The sequence below is a fragment of the Strix aluco genome, chromosome 5 (assembly GCF_031877795.1).
Source record: "Strix aluco isolate bStrAlu1 chromosome 5, bStrAlu1.hap1, whole genome shotgun sequence".
NCBI classification, from domain to species: domain Eukaryota; kingdom Metazoa; phylum Chordata; class Aves; order Strigiformes; family Strigidae; genus Strix; species Strix aluco.
Window position 1 is genome coordinate 698258 of NC_133935.1, and position 18980 is coordinate 717237.

The 18980-nt window shown below is 41.2% G+C and overlaps 1 protein-coding gene across 1 annotated transcript in view; it reads right to left on the reverse strand.

The window, feature by feature from the left end:
* The window catches only part of SCUBE1 (signal peptide, CUB domain and EGF like domain containing 1), a 207889-nt gene that overhangs the window by 150178 nt on the left and 38731 nt on the right, over positions 1–18980 (reverse strand). The window contains exon 4 of the mRNA XM_074825576.1: positions 3634–3768. Coding sequence (XP_074681677.1) covers positions 3634–3768 — 135 coding nt within the window. The remainder of the gene's footprint in view (positions 1–3633; positions 3769–18980) is intronic.

Below are 18980 nucleotides of genomic sequence, written 5' to 3' on the forward strand. Positions count from 1 at the left end.
TGACCACAATGTCTTTTACAGCTGTAATGCAGATGGGCCACACCATACCCTTCACTCTGCTGGCTCTGAACTTCAGCGGAGATACAAGCACATACAGCTAACCTCTGTCTGCTTTGATTCTTTTTAAGCCCAATTCAGATTTATAACCAACTCTGCTATCGGTAAGACTTTAAGGATGTGCCCAGAAGCTTTGCTGAACTGCAGCTTTTGGCCTACCATCAAATTAAGGGAAATCATGCTGTAACCCACTCACCTGACTCAGTCACAGCTGTAGTGTACAATACTAATCTCCACACTTATTAAACACATGCTCCCGCTGGAGCTAGAGATGACACAGTAACAGCTGTTTTATTCTGGTTTCTTTTTAAGTCATGAGGAAACAAACACAAACCTGCCTCTGGTATAATTCACAGTTTTCACACTTACCATTGCAATTAAAATGTACCAAGATAAACAACTGTTAAGTCCTCTGTACCTTTTACAATCCATCTCCCTCCCATTCTCTCCCCCCATTGTTGACATTGTTATTGTGAGTGAACTAGTACTGATATCTGACTCAGCAAAAGAAAATTAAGTTTTATGCAAAAATAAATGAGGTAAGTTGTGCTGGGCATAATATCCTCCCAAAAGATACTGAGACTAAACATAAGAAATCAGTAGGTGATTGAATGAAGGCAGCGAAACAAAGCAAATCCTGGGAAACAAGGGTTTGCCCTGACTTTAATGTCAGCCTGGCCTCCCAACTGGTGTAAAATTCATATTTCTCGCACACCATTAGTCCTTTTTGTCTGCAGGAAATAGTAAGAACACTTCTAGATGGCGAGCAAACATGTCATTTGGGACACACGGATGATATTAAAAGCCCCTACCATGAGCTCTAGTGTGGCTTTTAACCCAGCTTGTGGGTAGGAGCACGGTGGTACAACACAGGCAGAGCGCATCTCTGGAACCGAGAAAACCCGCACAGCAGCCCACAGTTTTAGGGAGGGTGCCTCATATTGGAAGACACCTTTCCCTTGGCTGCTTAGTGCAAAAAGGGCCATATTCCTTCCTCTGCTCAATCCCCATGAGAATATCCAACACCTTTTTCAGCCCTGAAACTACTCCAGCACTGAATGGGCTGAGGAGCTCCAAGCCCAGCCCTGCCGCTGGGCCTGCAGGCAGGGCACTGCTTGGGCCTGGGGCTGCTCCCTCCCTTCTGAGCTCACCCCAACTCCAAGGACACCCCAAGCACCCTGCGGTGCTTCTGCCCTTTCCCCAAGGCATTCGAAAACAGGAGGGAAAAGGTGGCAGCGAGCTGCATGAAGAACCTTGTTGTGGTTGATTGTTTTAGACTAGCTAAGTCCTTGGAGAGACTTTAGGTAACGTCAAGGACACCGAGATTGTGTGACTGCACATGCATTTTTCAGAGACAGAAAAGTAATCCCACTGCAATTAATGGATCTTATTATGCTCAAAGTCAACAAGCTTGCTAAAGGGCTTTGGCAAGTCAGCGCTTTGTGTTTGGATTGCAGTGCTGGCTGTGTGGTGTGCCTTTGTCCACTTCAGCCTTGTTTATCAACAGAGGTACAGACACAAGTTAGCCCTGGGCACAGTTCTGGCTAAATACGTCCATCCGTATTTTTGCGTTTCAACAGTTTCTGTAGCACCACTTACAAGTGAGACAGATGAAAGTGAGTAAACACAGATATTAAAAAAGCTATTTACTTTCTCACCATGCATGTTTACTATTTGCAGTTCAGTCACCTCTGACAACTGGAAGAGACAATTTCATCTCATTTCCTTCCTCCAGCATACCCACACGATGTATTTCTGTGGGGGACCATGGCACTGCAGGGTAATGTTTGCTGTTACTGTAAACTGGCGCTTTACTTTTGAAAAGCTACAAACCATTTGTTCATAAAACACTTTGCAGTCACCGCCAGTCTATTTGGTAGGTTGCTTGGTTTTTTCGGATCTAAAATAATTTGAAGATGTTGCTTCAAATTAAACATCCATGTCTTATATGGCATTTTCTTTGTAAACAAGTTACCAGAAACACATTATTCCCATGCATATTTTTTATGTGCATACAGCAGTCAACCTTCAAATCCACTCCCCCAGTCCTTCCGGCAAACCAGGAATCCTCTTTGCCATAAGAACTCCCTCAATAAATCTATTCCTTAGGAGAAACTTTTGCCTTTAAAGTCTCATTTTTCATTTATTTCATTAGTTTCCAGCTCAGATAACTAAATTCTCTTTTATTACAGCTGGGAATTTTTATAACGTGCAAATTGAAATAATGATTGTATCGCAGTACTCCGCAAGTGGCTTTCATTAAGCCTCCAGCTACTATTCCTTGCTCTGCTGGATATCTTTGTGGCAGGGTTACTTTACACTGGACAGAAATTTGAACAATTTATGTTGAAAAGAATGACTAAAAACCTATTAGATAACAACCTTTAAAATGCACTGGTTGATGGAGCTTAATTCTATGGTCTTGTCATAAGCAAAATACCTCAATTGCTTAAAACTTAATAATCATACTAAGAAGTGGACCTGTGAATATATTCTGGAGGTTCACATTTCTGAAAATCAAAACTACTACTTGTCTCTATAACTCTGCATAAGCAGACACACAGTGCAGAAATACATCTACATTTCTGAGATGCTATGCTACAACATTTTGCTTTCTTGTCAACAGAGCAACTACAATTCGTACTCTACGCTCAGGTAGGATTTTCTGGTTAATTTTAGTGACTTAAAATAGTTCAGAACCATTTGTGTGGCTTGTTGAAATTTACAGCCTGCTTACATGGTTGATCACCAGACTCATCTCGCTCCTTTGTCATTCTGTAGTGCCCATGGGTAAATGAGCTGGCTAGCATGTATTCCCAGTGCTGCCAGGGTCACTACAACTCCCAATAAGCACATCAAGACTCCACTTAATTGCAAAGATTTATAGCTATGCTGTTTTCTTTTCTCCCTTTCCACTCAAACTTGTCTTCCATGTCTGACACGTATAGAAAAGGGAGAGCTGCTTATTCTAGTCAAAATCAGCAGCAGACAAGGATCACAGTTTTGCAGGGATTACTTATTTCTACTGCTAGTGCATAGGCAACAGAGGAGCAGTTTTCCAATCCACCCTAGACAGGGTACTGAACCTAAATAAAACGCTGTGTCAATATAATATCAGCCATCATCAGTCTGCAGTGAAGCAAGGAGTTACACAACTGGCAAAAAACCATAACCTGTACAGCTTCCAGAAGCAACAAGCTGTTCATTTTGATTTAAGATACCATGCTCTCTAAGGTGGAAGACAGGTGAACTATTATACAATAAACAGATGAGAAACTTTTAAGTCTTGGAAACTCAGAAGCAGAAAGTTGCTCTTTGCAAATCTGCCTCTGCCTGCCCAAAGAGTCTGCTGTTTGAGCGAAGTCTAATTTCTGTGTCAAACTAGAGCCTTGTCTCCCGTCTTATTTATGGCTCTGCTACAAGTTTGGGTAGCAGAGGAACCAGTCAATTCCAACCAACCAGTGAAAGGATTCTGGGAGCTCTAGGGATTAAAAAAAAAATCCCCCCAAACAGTTTGTGGATTTCTGATTGAACACAGTTATTCTAAAGAGCACAATTTACACACTGACAACTTACCAATGGAGCGATGAATGCAGGTGTGCTGGTTATCACTCAGAAAAAAGCCCTCTTTGCACTGACATTCATAGCTGCCCATAGTATTTACACAGATCTGCTGGCACCCTCCATTGTTATCCTGACACTCATCAACATCTAGAAGAGAGAAGGACAAAGAAATGCAAGATAATGTACAGATTCAGAATATATATCTAGAAGAGCAAGGAATCCACAAAAAGGCACACTGTAAATGAAGCTAATGAAAACTACCCGAACCCCATCAGAGTTAATCCAAATTAATCCATCTTTTTCCTGCATCCTAGGTTTAAAGTTAACATAAAAAGCCAGTGGGGAGGGGAGTCCAGCTAAGTCTCCATGCATTCTGAGCTGCAAATTGATTTCCAATGCACAATGAATGTTAACGTCCTAAAAAGGCTGTGACCCCATCTGCCAAGTGTGGTGTCGCACCCTGTCATTCCCACTCCACTTGGAAAGACATACTTCAGGCCTACAGTAATTTCTAGCAGGGGTAGCAGGCAAACACAAAGGGCATTACTGGGTGAAAAGAGTCTTTATAGAGTTCTGGTCTTGAACAGAACAGCATGTTTCAATTACTGGAGTCATAACCCCCTACTTTGTCAGTTTGTTTAATGTTGTTTAATGAAAAGAAGGCTTCTTAAATCTAAATGTTCCATGTCTGTATTGTCATTTTAATAGGCAAATATATAAAAACCACAAAGACAGCATTAGCTACTGGCTGTTTTGAGGGTCCCTGCTTACCCCCCATCATCTCTCTTTGGCATAAAAGTTTTTATGCTGTTGTGTTTAACAGAGACATATGTTTCAGCATTGGGAAACCACCGCCACTAAAAGATATCTGACCCACATTCAACCTTGCAACTCTCCCGTTTTGCTCATAAAAGGTCTATCATATCCACTTTCTGTTTTTTCTTTGGATAAAAGCAACTTGCCACCTGAAAAATACATGTTTTCCTCTTTTATGGAGACTCTGCAACTAGGTAGTTACTTCACAGTATGTGCCAACATGTCAGCAATTGAGTTGGTGTGTTTTGCTTTCATTTTATTTTTGGAGGCGGGGGAAAACACAACAAAGCTAAAGGATCCACAACGTTCAAAACCTCAGAAGACCTGGCACAGCTCCTGCAGAAGTTAATTCCTCCAGGACTGGCCACAATACACCAAGGTAAAACCAAGCTGCTCTTGCCAGTACTCCTGCAGGCAACGCCAGGAAGCTCTGAAATGCTGCAGAAACTCAGCCAGTAACTAACACAGGAACAGGGGCTAGTTCTGGCAGCTCTGCCTGCTACTGCTGCCTGTGCTGGTGTGCTGCCTGCACTTCATGGGACAGACACTGCAGCTCTTTCTCACAGAAAAAAAAAGCTCCAGGGTAATTACAGCAGCACCCAGGGAAACCAGGCAGTCTCCTCCTGTCTCGAACTACAACGTGAGTGTGGAGACAGTCCTTCTCCTTTTTTTATTTACCAAGAAATGTTGAGCACTATTGCTTCCAATTTTCTGTATCAAAATCCTCTCCACCCTCAGTTCTTGCTCCTTTCCAGATTTGAACCTTTCCATAAGCCCATAAGAGCAGTTTGGGAGCACATAGGAAAAGCAGAAGTGAAGACTTCCCTTGCCTACTGCAGTACAATAAGGAATGATAAATAAGGCAACTTGGTGAGACCCTTCCTCTGTGAGTCAGCAGACCTTGCTGCCCTGTTAGTGCCAATTCAAACCTGTTCCTCCAAAACAGCACACTGGAATCTAGATTCTCCTCTCTGGAACATCAGTTGAACACTTACCGAAGGAAAAGTTCTCAGTTGGTACATGTACAAACCCCAAAATTTTGCTACAAAGTACGCAGCCTTCCCAGAGCTCTGTTTATAGTATCACAAAGCAACTTGAACAATTGCCTTCCAGCTCTGATGAATAATCTGAAACAAATGCAATGATTTATAAACATTTTTTTTCTGCTCTTGATAGCAAATTCTCGTGATTTACCGCTTCCATAAAGAGACAGCTCAATTTAACACCAAGCCCCAAATCCATATGCTGGAATAAAAGTTATTACAATTTAAACTCTTTAAAAGTTTTTACTATAAGGAATTTCTTCCAATTGTTTTCAATTACTTGGCTCAAAATTATTTTAATATGCATTTATGAAGAGAAGGAGTTGAAGAAAGGGAGCAGCTGGGATCTAGGAGTACTATATCTCTATTTCCATACTACATGCCTTCCAGTAAATCTTGGCCTGGTAGTGGAGGATTAACATCTTCTCTTCTCAGGCCTCAATCTCACCAGGGTCAGGCTCTTTGGAGCACTTTGTATTACTGCACTCTTAAAAGGCAGCATTGCTTATTATCCACCATACCACGCAATCTATTGGACATGGCTGCCTGGAAAATATTTACTGAATTATTTACTTGGTAAACTTTCTTTCCAATAAAATCACTTTATGATCAGCCTATTACTAACCCAGTTTAGAGAATGGGGTAGAAAAGTTTTCTGAAGTTAGGAGAGAGAACTCCATCAACTTCAATGAGCTCAAGCCTTGGCAGATCTGGCAGAATAATTCCTTCACATATCTGAATTTTTTCAAAGCTCACAAATGAAATAGCTGCCAAAGGGGCTTTTTCTTCCTTTCGTTGTTTGTGCAACTCTTGTTCAATGCAGCTCAAGTTACACAGCTGAATGTGTAAACAGCGGTAACGCAGCATATGTGAGATTGCATTTGGGGCCAGATTTTCTAGAGATTAAGTTCCACATAAACACCAAAATAAGTAGTCAGGTTTTCAACAGAGCTCTTCTGGCTCCAGTTTTGGAGGCTCTACATGTCAAACTGGGCTGATGGCTGTCTTGAAAAACTGAGGGTGGATCCTCAGGAACTTTAATCGTTGCCCCCCCTGTGTGACAGTTTGGAGACCTGCACCCCAGGGCCTGACTCTATATACAGGAAAAGAGTCACTTAGGAGGTAAAATCCCTTTGCTCAAATATCTTCTCTAAGCCCCAGCCAAACCCATTTTTAAAACTTTTAAGATTTACTGAGCACAAATACAAAGCTCACTTTCTTTATGACTCTCCTCTTTATAAAAAGGAATTTTTTTTTTTTTTTTTGACCAGACATGTCTTCTTCAGCAACCTTTTGCACAAAATCAGCTACCACCAGTCATCTTATCCAGACCCAGGGTTGTCTCCCTGAGGACAGCAGCCCCAAGGCAGCAGGAGCAGGTCTCCCTTCCCCTAAGCTGGTGTACGGAAACTCAAATCCACTTCCTATGTGCTGTATCTGGCAAAAGTTCTTTCATCCAGCTTGGCCTCACCACCTGACGGTGTGCTGACTTCCTAAGAGGACATTATCCACTGCTTCTGAGAGTGCTGAGACTCAAGATCCTACTGATGATGCCAGGGTGGAAGCTGGAGCAAGGTTTCAGCAAGCCTACACAATCCAAACTCACCCAAGGGTGGAAAAAGGGTCTCACCTCGCTGAGCTCAGGTGGTTATCCCACACGGCTGCTCCAACCCTCACCCTCAAAAAGAGGAGGACAAACTAGGAGAAAGTGAATAAATGTCCTTAAACCATTCTCTGGAACACTCATCACAAAGAACTGTCTTGTGATTATGTCTTCCAAAGACAGTCCCTGATGGAAATTTCTAGAAATAACTCAAGTTTCCACAGCCCTTAACCACTCTTACCAGCACAAATAAGTAGCTAAGGTGACAATCAGCACAAGAGCTAGAATTGCTTCTACAGAGTTTAGACCAACCTATGTTTCCAGGCAGATGGGGGCCCAGACTTCAAATTGGCCAGTCATCACCAAGAACAAGAAGGAATATGGGAAGAGTCAGCTCAGGGAGAGGCTGGGAAAGGAGAAGTATCTTTCAAAAGAGAAGGAGAGATAATAGATGCATAAATACATACACATATAGATATATCTATATATCAGAAGCATTATGCAAATTAAAGCATATCTGAATTTGCATAAGACCTCTAGCTTTTTGGCCCACCGCCATCACATAATCAAACCTGTGTTCTGTATCTTGGTAAGATGAGATCCTCTAGCGAGCGGTAGTGTGGAACAGTATCAAAGCATAGGAGACCTTATAGTTGATAAAGATGGATGTTTTATTTATTAAATAAACAAATGTTTTCAGTTTCTCATTTAATTTATCTGATGAACTTTTCAAACTAGCTCCACTGGTATTTCACCCTGATCTGGCTCAGAGCTTCCTGCAGTATTTGGCCTATAGAAGCTGTTCTGATCGAGTGTCCTCTCCAGACACCACCAGGGAGAACGGTCTGCTAAGGGTACCTGAAACCAAAACCACAAGCAGGAAGATATGAGAGTGGAAACACTCCACAGAGTCAGTGTCAAGAACAGCATGTCCACTGTCCACTTCCTCCCATGATCTTCTCTTCCTTCCTTCTGACATTCTTCCTTCACACCAGCATTTTCGAAGCACTTAAGCCTCTCAGAAATCTGAGTCTCATCTTCAAAGTCTCCAAAGCATTTGGGAGCCACAGTGCAATTCACTTACTATAGCATTAAGATTCTTTGGAGACTTTGACTTATGATGCAGAGAGCTGATCCTGCTAGCTTTTCTCCAAGATGCTCTTAGAGAAATCTTCCAAAAGTTTCAAAGATACCTATCACACCAGTGCAGAGTGATGAACTACTGATCCCAATATGCAGACCTTCCTCAAATGTCAGCAACAAAACACCCCTGAGGATATCTTGTACTTGTAAGAGAAATGATTAGCAACTGCAAACTCAGAAAATACAGGTGCCTGATTCTGGAATTTTAAAATCATTATGTTCTGAATGTTTCTAGTCAGAAAGCTGGCTGAAAATCTCATTTAAAAAAAACAAAACAAAACACATTCCTGGATTTACTGTAGCCATAGTTATTCTTATACCAGAAGAATGTCTAGCCCAGCATCCTCTCTTTGACACTGCCATGTATTTGACACTGGGGAGAAGACTGTAGAGGTGGGATAGCACCATTGCCTGCTGCTTTCAGCAATCAGGTACCTATTAACCTTCCTAATCACCTGCTAGATCACTGTCCTGCTGGGTCTTTCCTGCCTGAATTTGTTTAATCTCTTCTGAACCCAATATGACGGGGCAATTGCTTCTTCAATTTAATTATGAGTTAATTAAAAAAAGACATACTTTTGTTTATTTCAAACATGTTGCTTTATAATCTGAACGCCCCCTAATCCCTTTACTGTGAGAAACAGTAAATATTCATTCCTTACTCGCCTCTTCTGCATCTTTCTTGATCTTACTAATCCCCCTCAGCCTCTTAGCATCTACCTCATTTATTTTGAGCCCTACAGCACAGCAATACACAAATATCATAATTACAGAGACAATTCAAATGACTTCAGTATATCATGTTTAAAGCAAAAAGTGTTCATTTCTAGAAGCTGACCTTAATGATAGCAACATTTGGCACATATTCTTCTCACTCCTCTATTCCATTCCCTCCAAGTACCATGATGCTCTATCGGAGTGGGTGTCTGGGAAGATCTGATTTCAAGATAGGTGTGGAAGCCCAGAGAGTAAATCTGGCATGTGGGAGTGAAGAAGCAGCGTCAGATGAGAGGCTGCAGGCAGGTGCTCCTGCTGGAATGGCCCTACGAGCCGTGACATGCTGTCAAGGTAGGGAGGTGACACGCTGCATCAGCTGAGGGGGCCATGGACACGGGAATCGTCGCTAACTGAAATAACTGCTAAACCAGCTTTCTTAGACCAACTTTATACGAGCATGCCAAGGGAAATATTGGAAGAGAGAGACACCACTAGCTACATCCACAGCATTTGTATCTCCAGGAGTTCTAAAATCAGACCTCACCAAGGATTTAAAAGCAGGGCCCAAATTTTCTACTATTTGCACATAAGGAGAGAATTCTGCTTTTTTGTCCCCTTCTTTCAGAAACTGAAAAATCTGGTGAAGGAAAAAAAACACCCCACCCTTGAATCCAGTACTTTATTCACTACTACAGTTACAGAATTCCTCACTAGAGCCCTTGCTGAGAACAGATCCACTTGCAAAAAAACCAGATCCTACGGCAGTGAATGTTTACTGGAGTAGATATTTAAAAAGTGTGAAAAATTACCTTCCCCTGAAAAATAAAGCACATTTTACAGAAGAGAAACATGAAGTACTAATCACAAGGCTGCTCTTGGGTGATGAATACTAACATCATTCTAAACCAATCACTGAACTGATCCCTAGACCCACCCTTCTCTTACTACAAGGACACACCACCTAAACTGACGCCCGTGATCCGTCCCAGAGAACCCCATCTCTTAGGGGGCTGCTGTCACCTCAACACTCACTGGCCAGGCTTCTCGTTTGCCTGCACAGTCACGGACACGTGCAACTTGGAAAGGAATGCTTAAAATCTTTCTTCTGTAGCTGTTTTGTGACACACAGTGGAATTCCTTAACTTTCACACTACACAAACACAGCGTAAATGCAGTTGCAACAGACTTCTTTGCTGTGTATAGCATCGGGAACGGTCACTTCCCGCAGGAGCTGAACTCTGCTGCGTGGGACCCTGCCCATCCGCGGAGCTGCAGCGAACAGCCCCACCGACGTTGCAGGAACGTGGCATCAAGTTCAAGTCTCTTGACGTCACTTGTTTATTCCTTTCTTAAACAACTGGGCACCACTGTCTGTCCTTTTAAGACACCAAAACCCTTTCTGTGGCTTTCAGCATTTCCAAAATAAACATCCAAGCTCCTTAACGTGCCATCTTCACTGTAGCTTCTATCCCCTCGCTTGGTAGCCATGTCTATTTTATAGAGACACATACACATGGTGGCCTCCTGACAACAGTGCCTAAACACAACAGAGTTCCAAATCAATTATTTTTTAATGAAGTTATCCATTCTTCTGATACAGGGCTTTAAACCAGTTTCGTATGAACTTGAACCAGCTTCTTTTCACCTACAGTGCCACTCTCCTGGGAGGGCCAGCAGGCTCCACCTTGGCACAAAGCTCTTGCTGTGTGGCTCAGACAGCCTCAGCCCCGTTAGCCGTAAGCGTGCAGCTCCCACTCACGTCTAAGCCGCACGCAGGGCACTCCACACTGCAGGGCTGGATTCACAGTCCTCCATAAACTAGGAGGGAAGCTAATTACAGATGCAAACAAGCAGCAGTCCTGATCAGCTGAAGGAAAAACCTGGGAGAGGTCGAGTAAATTATCCAGTCTATTATCACCCAGTCTATTATCACAACGTCCCTTACTTTGTCTTGCCCCTGGGCATTCTCTGCAGCATCATTAACTGCTGCAGATTCAACTGAAGCAGTATTCTCTATCTTTCTTTCAGGATAACTAATGCTTATACCTGCTTCCTCTTACATCTACTCACTGACCCTGCTAGGATCAGAAAAATCTGGTTTGGGTTAACTCAAAACTGCTTGTTTGTTTGTTTTGACTTTTTTCTCACAAAAATGAAAAAGATTTTGCTGTGGGTCAAACAAACCATGTAACTTGACATGAAAAACAAAACAATATTTTCATCTCAAATTGGTAACGTTTTCCAGATCTATGCAACATGAAGCATTTTGCTCCTGAGCTCTGGTAAAAAAAGCCAAGGAAATGGCTAAGTTAATGATTTGCTTTGTTACCTATCAGTAACACAGTTAGGGGACTCCAGATTCAGATGAGGGATTTTAACCTAAGCTCTGCAGCATCCAGTAAGCTATGAAGTCGTTCTTACTCTCTGTATCAGTAATACCTGAAGTCCACAAGTGGAAGAAATGGCACAGTCTGAAGCACAACCTTCCACAAACTGAAAAGAGAACTATACCAGGAGTTGAAAAACATTGGCTTAGTCAGGCACATATCTACTCATTAAACTTCTGGGGAACAGGCAAACACTGAAAATGTTTCAGAAGCTGAAACTGCTCCTGTAGGTCATATCAAAACAATTCAATTTTCCTGAAAGTATCTCCACTGGTGAAAAGCATTTTATAAATGCAACCTCAGTTCCTGAATAGTTTCAGGAAGTACATCTTCGCTGAATCAATGCTTCATTTGGCACAAAATGTTTGGGCAAATGGGCACTTATGCCATCTGGGAAACTAGTTCAGCATTTCCACTCTCCTAAACAGGAGTAACACAAAACCCAGAAATCTCTTCTCTGATTTCTCTTAACAGAAATTCCTGAAAGATATTCAAGATCTTACAGTAAACACTAATTTCTTTTTAATACAGAACAGCAATACTCAACCTAGTTATGCTATGGTGCACAGTACCAGCTGAACTGGTTGGCTGGTTGGTTTTGAGTACCTGGTTTTAAGAAAACAGCCTTAGGAAACAGTCAGACACCCGCGCCCCAGCTAAGCAGCAGCCACCCATTAGGATGTACAAGCTGCAGTAAGTTGTGTCAGTGCTACACAGCTCAACAGATCAACACCGTCAGCCACATGCACCTCTTAGAGAGAGCGCAGCACTGCCCTTCAGCAGGAGTGCTGGGAATTATCAACAAAAAGCAACAATGTCAGAAAAACGTGACTTCAGGAACGCCAGAACTACGCAAAGAAGGGATGAATTTAGTAAGTTTGGAGCTGGCATGGTAGTGTAAAGCCAAAACAAACAAAGAACCCCAAATAAATCAACCCAAACAATGGCCTCATCCCCACCTTCCCCATAAAATTCACTAGAGCTGTATACTCTTTTCACCAGCACCTGGGAACACATACATGGATTTCTATAATGGCTAGATAACGGTGTGCATTTTTTCTTAAAGCAAAGTACTTAGAGTCATGGCCTTCTGCTATCAGTGTCCAATATCTGAGGTTAATGCCTCTACTCACTTTGCAGTTGCAGACAGGTTAAGTACCTATATAAGAGAGAAAACCTTGTGTTTCATGCACAAGTTAATCTGTAAGTGACAGGAATCACGCAGAGCTTTCTATGGGCGACTTACTCCACCAGAAGTCTTCTTACCTTTTACTCTAAGATATCTGATGTCGGTTATACAGAAGCTTAAGTCAGAGGGAAAGCTATTTACATATTAAGGCAAATGGACTGCCCGTCCACCGACAAATTCTCCAACCTGAAGTCCCTCAAGTCCCACTCAGACATGTAGCCTGTGTGAAATTACAAAGTGGACCCTTGTTGGAACCTTTTCATTTGGAGCTCAGATTCCTAGAGTTCTTCTTTGAGTTCTGATTTCAAATTCAAACACTCAAGGCAAAACTCAGGCCATACCCCAGATACTCGTGTCATTTCAGAGCACAAGAATGAGTTTTCACATTCTTTCAATGTGCAGTCATTAACAGGCTGAGCCTGTGGTCCCCCTTCAGAGTCTAATCGATACTGAATTTATAGTTAGGAGTTTTTCCAGTTATTTTTAAAGTGAGTAACATCAAGTCTCTTAGACTTCCCTAAGATGTTCATATGGGGAGTTTCAGAGGTTTCTGTAAGTACTGAATAACAGTCGGTGGCATATAGAGAGCCTCAGGCCTATTAAAGAAAGCACTGCAGCTGCACAGGCAGCAGATACTGTGACTCGTATCTGGTCTGCGCATAGAAGTTTTGATGCCCTGGGACCGGGGTGCTTAGCACCTGATATAACCAAACCCTAAATGATCCCTAAGTCACACGACAAAAGTCTGGCTCTCTGCCCTGGAAGTGCAGCTCCACATTTGTCACTATAAATCACTAGTGGGATCCAGAACTCATTCTTTGCTGTCATACTGGTAATTTTTATTGTGTCTCTGACTAATTTCAGAAGCAGTTTCTTAGTTCTGCCTTCAAAATAAACAATGGGAATAATTAAATAAATGAAGTTGCTCAACTTTTTCAAAGGAAATCATTCAAGCTCCCCAAGTTAGGTCTAAATATACCAATGTACATACTCATGATATTGAACTGCAAGAAGTGTTTTTCAGAAGGTAATACTGAAATATTGCTACTCTTTATTTGCTAACATGTATCTGAAAAATATTACTCTGGTACTTCAACATAGCAGTATAAGCTATCAATAGTGGAAACTTTTTCAGCCTGTATTGGTCATGATAGAAATGCACTAGGAATACTTGCAGAAAATCACTTTAGGAATTTTCTTTGTTGATTCAGATACACAAAAATACATCACCTCACTTTCAAGTTGCTTGTACACTTTTAAACACATTATGCTGGAGACAATCTCTAGGAGAAAAAGAAACTTGTAGAAAAATGTAGTTCTTTCCCATTCAAGCTTATTTTGTTGAAAACAATTATAAAAAAATCTCACCTGTGAGTTTTCTCTGCTTAGTATGTTGTCTGATACAATAGCTAACACAAGAAAAAAATAGCATGAAAAACTGCTCGGTGTACCCTACAATTAAAAAAGAATTACACTTTTTTCCCCATGAAGAACTATAAAATTTTATATTCACAATTTTCAAAGTAAGGCTAACTTTCAAGGCCTTGCCACAGAAATCTTGTCCTCTGCTGCAGAGCAAGAGTCTAAATAAATAAATTCAACAAATACACGTTCCATTCTTTTACACACTGTAATTCTACTTCCATTCTGTTTTAACTACAGTAGAACCACTCTGGTGAGGAGGCTGTACTATAGCCCAATATTCATTGCTGTAGCAACCTTCTCTTCAGTTACAGTTTTCTTTTGCTAAGATGGAGTGGAAAAACTTTGCCTTGACTCTAATTTCTGCTCCTGTCCTACAGCACAATACCTGATGTCCACTCCAGTCTTATTTAACAAAGGATGTATTTCAATTGTTTCCAAACATTTCTACCCATAAGGCCTGATAATCATCAATTTTGCTTTAATCCTAAACCTTCCGTATTCTCTAAACGCTCATTCATGTAAAGCATATCCAGTGACTTTTCAATTAATGTTTTAATTAATGAGTAGCTGTTATTATTTAGATGTTGGCTACAGTCATCACAAAATCATATTGAAATATGCTGCCATCAACTAGTCCACATTCCTTCCTGCCCCTATTTTATGCAAAACTACATCTTGTGCTCTGATACAACTCTGGTAAGGAACGTGTACACATGGAATATTTTGAGATACGTGAGACTGATCTGGATTGAAGTTTGCAGAAGGTAATGGAAGCAGTAAAAATAATCCTCTATCTTGGTCTTGTAGTTTGATTCAAACTTTCAAGTTTACACACTGTACATTGAAGTCAAAAGGATAACGACAAGATGCAGAAATTAATGGCAGGTATTTGAGAGCAAAAGCAGGGCACTACAGAAAGCTGAGACCCTGGAATCTACTGAACAAGCAAATTCCCTACCAACCTTTTCCAGCATGGATGAGTACCAGAGAAAAGAGGTTTATTTCATCTAATACAGTAAGCAACTACGCAGCAGCCATTCTTTCTGATGGCTATTTCTTGACTCTATAAATCATGTTGTTTATCATAAGTCAGCCCTGCCAAGAACTGACTGCATTCTGAGCAGAGTATAATGACAGTGACTATATCTGAAATCAGAGCCCAGACTGCTTTCCACCTTGTCTGATGGCTTTTTGTAACCCGTATAAACCCAGTGCTTTAACTGGATCTATGTAGCTTCTGGGACTGACAAAGTCACCCCTCCATGAAGGAAGGCCTGAATGCCATACACATCTGACTGGTAAACACACCCATTATGGGCTGAAATCCTGCACCCTCAGGTGAAAACACCTTCTCCCTCGCTTTAAGTAAGTGCTAAACACAATGTGGCTCCCATGGCTTTGGTTAATTTTAATAATATTCTATAGTTTTTCTCTTAAGGTATACATCAACATAGGCCACACTGGCTTAGAAATATGCTATTATGAGAAAGTACACGAAACTAATACAAACAAGAGAAAGCGGTAAGGATGAGAATAAATAATGCAGAATAAAACTCTGACTTTGCTGAACCTTATAAGACACAGCCATATCAGACAAAATAAGAGCATCCCTATGGGATTTAACTGATTTAACTTATACATATTAACTTCACACTCTAAGCTGATTATTCTTTACTTTCCTGAGTGTTCCATGCAGAGAAACCTTTACTATGATTGATTACCTCCTCCAGGGAGTAAGTATTAAAAAAAAAAAAAAAAAAAAGACAAGACTCAGACAACAAGAAGACTTGCAGAAACAAGAGACTGAGATTGATGCTGCTGTCACATAGCTCCCAGTTTCTTAATTTATTATGACAGTCTGAGAATCTAACTTCATAGTTGACAGCGATCAAGATTTATTCTACACTTTTGATGATTTCCCCATACTTCACAAAAAACCTTGGGCCTATGTTGATTTATACTTGTACTGGTTTTGGTACTTCTCAGATCACATCGGCTTAAGAAAGCAAACATGGCAAATTAACATGTAAAGAAAGTTATATCTCATTTGAACTCAGAAGATTAATGTGGGGTGCCCAAACATTAGAGTACTTTCGAAGGGGTAAACTTTCAGATACAGAAATAGAAGAAGCAGGATAAGAAAAGCAGTGTGTTCAGCTCCTAGCTTCAGAGAGGGCTGGGTATCAGAGGCCTTGCCATCAACCACAATGAAAATTCCATATTTTTATTAGATTTGCAGAGTGAATGTGGAAGTATTTTCAAAATCAGTCTCCAATTTGGGGCTCCAAATGCCTAACAGCAACAATCCCATTTTCAAAGGTGTTGATTAACTGGAGTCCATGGGACTACATCTGTGAACAAAGAGGTAGCAGTTCATCGGAGCTACAGTAAATAGACACTGTAGGAGGTGTGCAGGCACGCACACAAAACACCTATTTCTCTAGTGACTCCAAGGTGAGTAGATAGATGGCTTATACGCAGACATTTACACTCTATCAGCTGAAGCGCTGGCTATGACATTTAAAGGAAGTGATTCTTAATTTGAGGGCTTCATAAGCTTTACAGAAACGTAGGGCTTGACTTCTTGGTTGTCAAATGTTTTTCAAATTTGTATGCAAATACCATGATAACGATTCTCATCCCTCCATCATGGAACCTGCCACGAAGAGAGGAGGCTGCAATGGCTCAGAGTCTGGAAATTCCTACAGGTACCAGATGCCATAAAACTAAATCTGAAGTTTAGGAGAGGAAGATCATCAGAACTAACATATTATAATCCCATCTTGAAAGAGAGATTTAACTTATTTCTGTGTCTGTCTGCTACCACTTGCACCATGAAGACTCTCACAAGATGCGGGCAACCAAGTAACAAAAGTAAACACAGGTACCCAGAAGTTGTATGTAAACATCTACCACAGAATTGTCTCTAGAACATTTCATTATCATCCCAGCTATTCCTACTCGCTCAGCACCTGCTCATCAGCTAGCAGAAGGCAGTAGTAGTATGTGTTACAGAATCTGGTGCGCGCCACCGTACCTCGATACTTAAATTGCTGTGATGAATCACAGCTGTTATCATTAATCTAATACATAGAACAAGCAAGACAGATAAAAGATCTGAAAACAGTAATACAGTAAAAACTAGTTTGCCGAAGAAACATATCGGAAAGTAACTTTCTTTGTCATTTAGGCTTGCATCTGAAAAACAAAGGCCTTTAAAAAAAACACACTTAAGTTTTTCATCCTGGAAGAATGCATTCATCGCTAAAATTCAGTTAGTTGTGCAATCTGCAGTGTGGATTTTTGTGCGTGCACCCACTGCAGCTTGTCTGGCAGAGGTTCAGTAGCTTCATACCTCGGGGCCTCCATTTGCAGGGGTCCTCTAATCCCAAGGTTCTTATTACGCTCCGAGGACCCAATCACTGCCAGTCATCGTTTGCAGAAATACAGAATGCATAAAGGTTTAAAACACAGAGGTACATCTATTGTTAAACCTTGCATTTCAACACTTTTCATCCTGCCTGTAAATATATAGGGCCCCATTCCCATCTTGGGCCTGGGCCCCTCATATTTAGAGCAGATCCTTGCTGCTCAACCACAGAGCCCCCATTTGGGAGTCTGGCCTCCTCCTCTTAAGACAAAATCAGAGCCAAGTCCTGAAGTTCTGCTCAAGCAAAGCTCTCACTGGAATCACTAGAAATGAGCAAGACCTTCAAGATTTAGATTAATAACTTTCTCTACAAAAAGACCGTAATTTTACATACGTTTTAATAAAAATGAAGAGTTATGAAAAGAAGGCTATTGGGTGTAGTCAACCCTCCTCTGTCTGCCAAGGAGCTTAAGATTAGCAACCATGAAAATCGGGAAGAGAATTTATGACTGATAATATTATTAGAGGCCCTGCTGACGTGCTAGAGGAGGACAATACTTACCTGCCGGCTCACCTAATACTCTCCTGAAATTAGGAAAGAAGGACAAGGAAAACCGGCAGATAGAAAGAAGGACAAAGAAAACCAAGAAAATGGACCATTTTTTAGCTTCTCTTTAAAATATTTGTTTTTATGAAACTAAAAACAACTTTCCAAAACCAGTTTAGTTTTATTTTAAAAAATGTTCACATTAAAAGAAAATAAAATCTATTTGAATCTATGGGAAACATAGAAAAATAAACATCAGTAATAGATGCATTGGTTTGGAGTTCAAGCAAGCAACACATTGTGCACAGCTGCCTGGAGAGGAAGAAAAATAAAACCAAATTAAAAGGAAGTCATTGATCTCTTTAATCATACCAGTGATTATGCAATCCTAAATGAGTTATGTACCACTTCTCGACATTTTACATCTGGGAGCTTTAGAAATGATTTCTTATACACTTGCAACTCTCCTCCCCCTTCATGCTGATAGGCAGATTAGGCCATAATCCCCAATCTCAGTGTATATGTTCAAACAGAAGAGCAGGAATAGGTAGATTTTGGTTCTAACTGGTTTGGGTATGTTTTGAAAGAAAAACATAGAGCACTGGAACATTCCCTGAAAGAGGATGAAGGACACGATGTGATATACATACAGGTGTGTACATACTAATGTTCTTTTTGTCATCTGAGTCGGATTGGCGATCACTACTCCCCAGACAGGAATTCAGCCTACGTGTCAGGATTAAAACCTCTCCCCTCTTAAAATAGACCAACAGATTTTAGAGGAGCACTGCAAAAGGGGAACTTGGGTTTAAATCCTAACCTCAGACCTTAGAAGAAAAGAAATTGTGTGATTTCAAACATGAACCTAATTTTTAGACTGATTTGGGATCCCAAGGCCCATTTTCTAACAGTCGGATGTTACTTCAAAAGGCCTGTGACCGTCTGCTCCGGGTTGGTCTCAGTTGTTCTCCTTTGGCTGCAGCTCTTGTTCTGGCTGTTACCCACCAGAGCTGGCAGACTCGTACTGCTCCTGGGGCAGGTTCAGCTGCTCTGGGGAAGGTGCCACTTCTCCCTCCCACAGGGGCTGCCGTGTGACTTAGCCACTTGGTCAAGAAATGC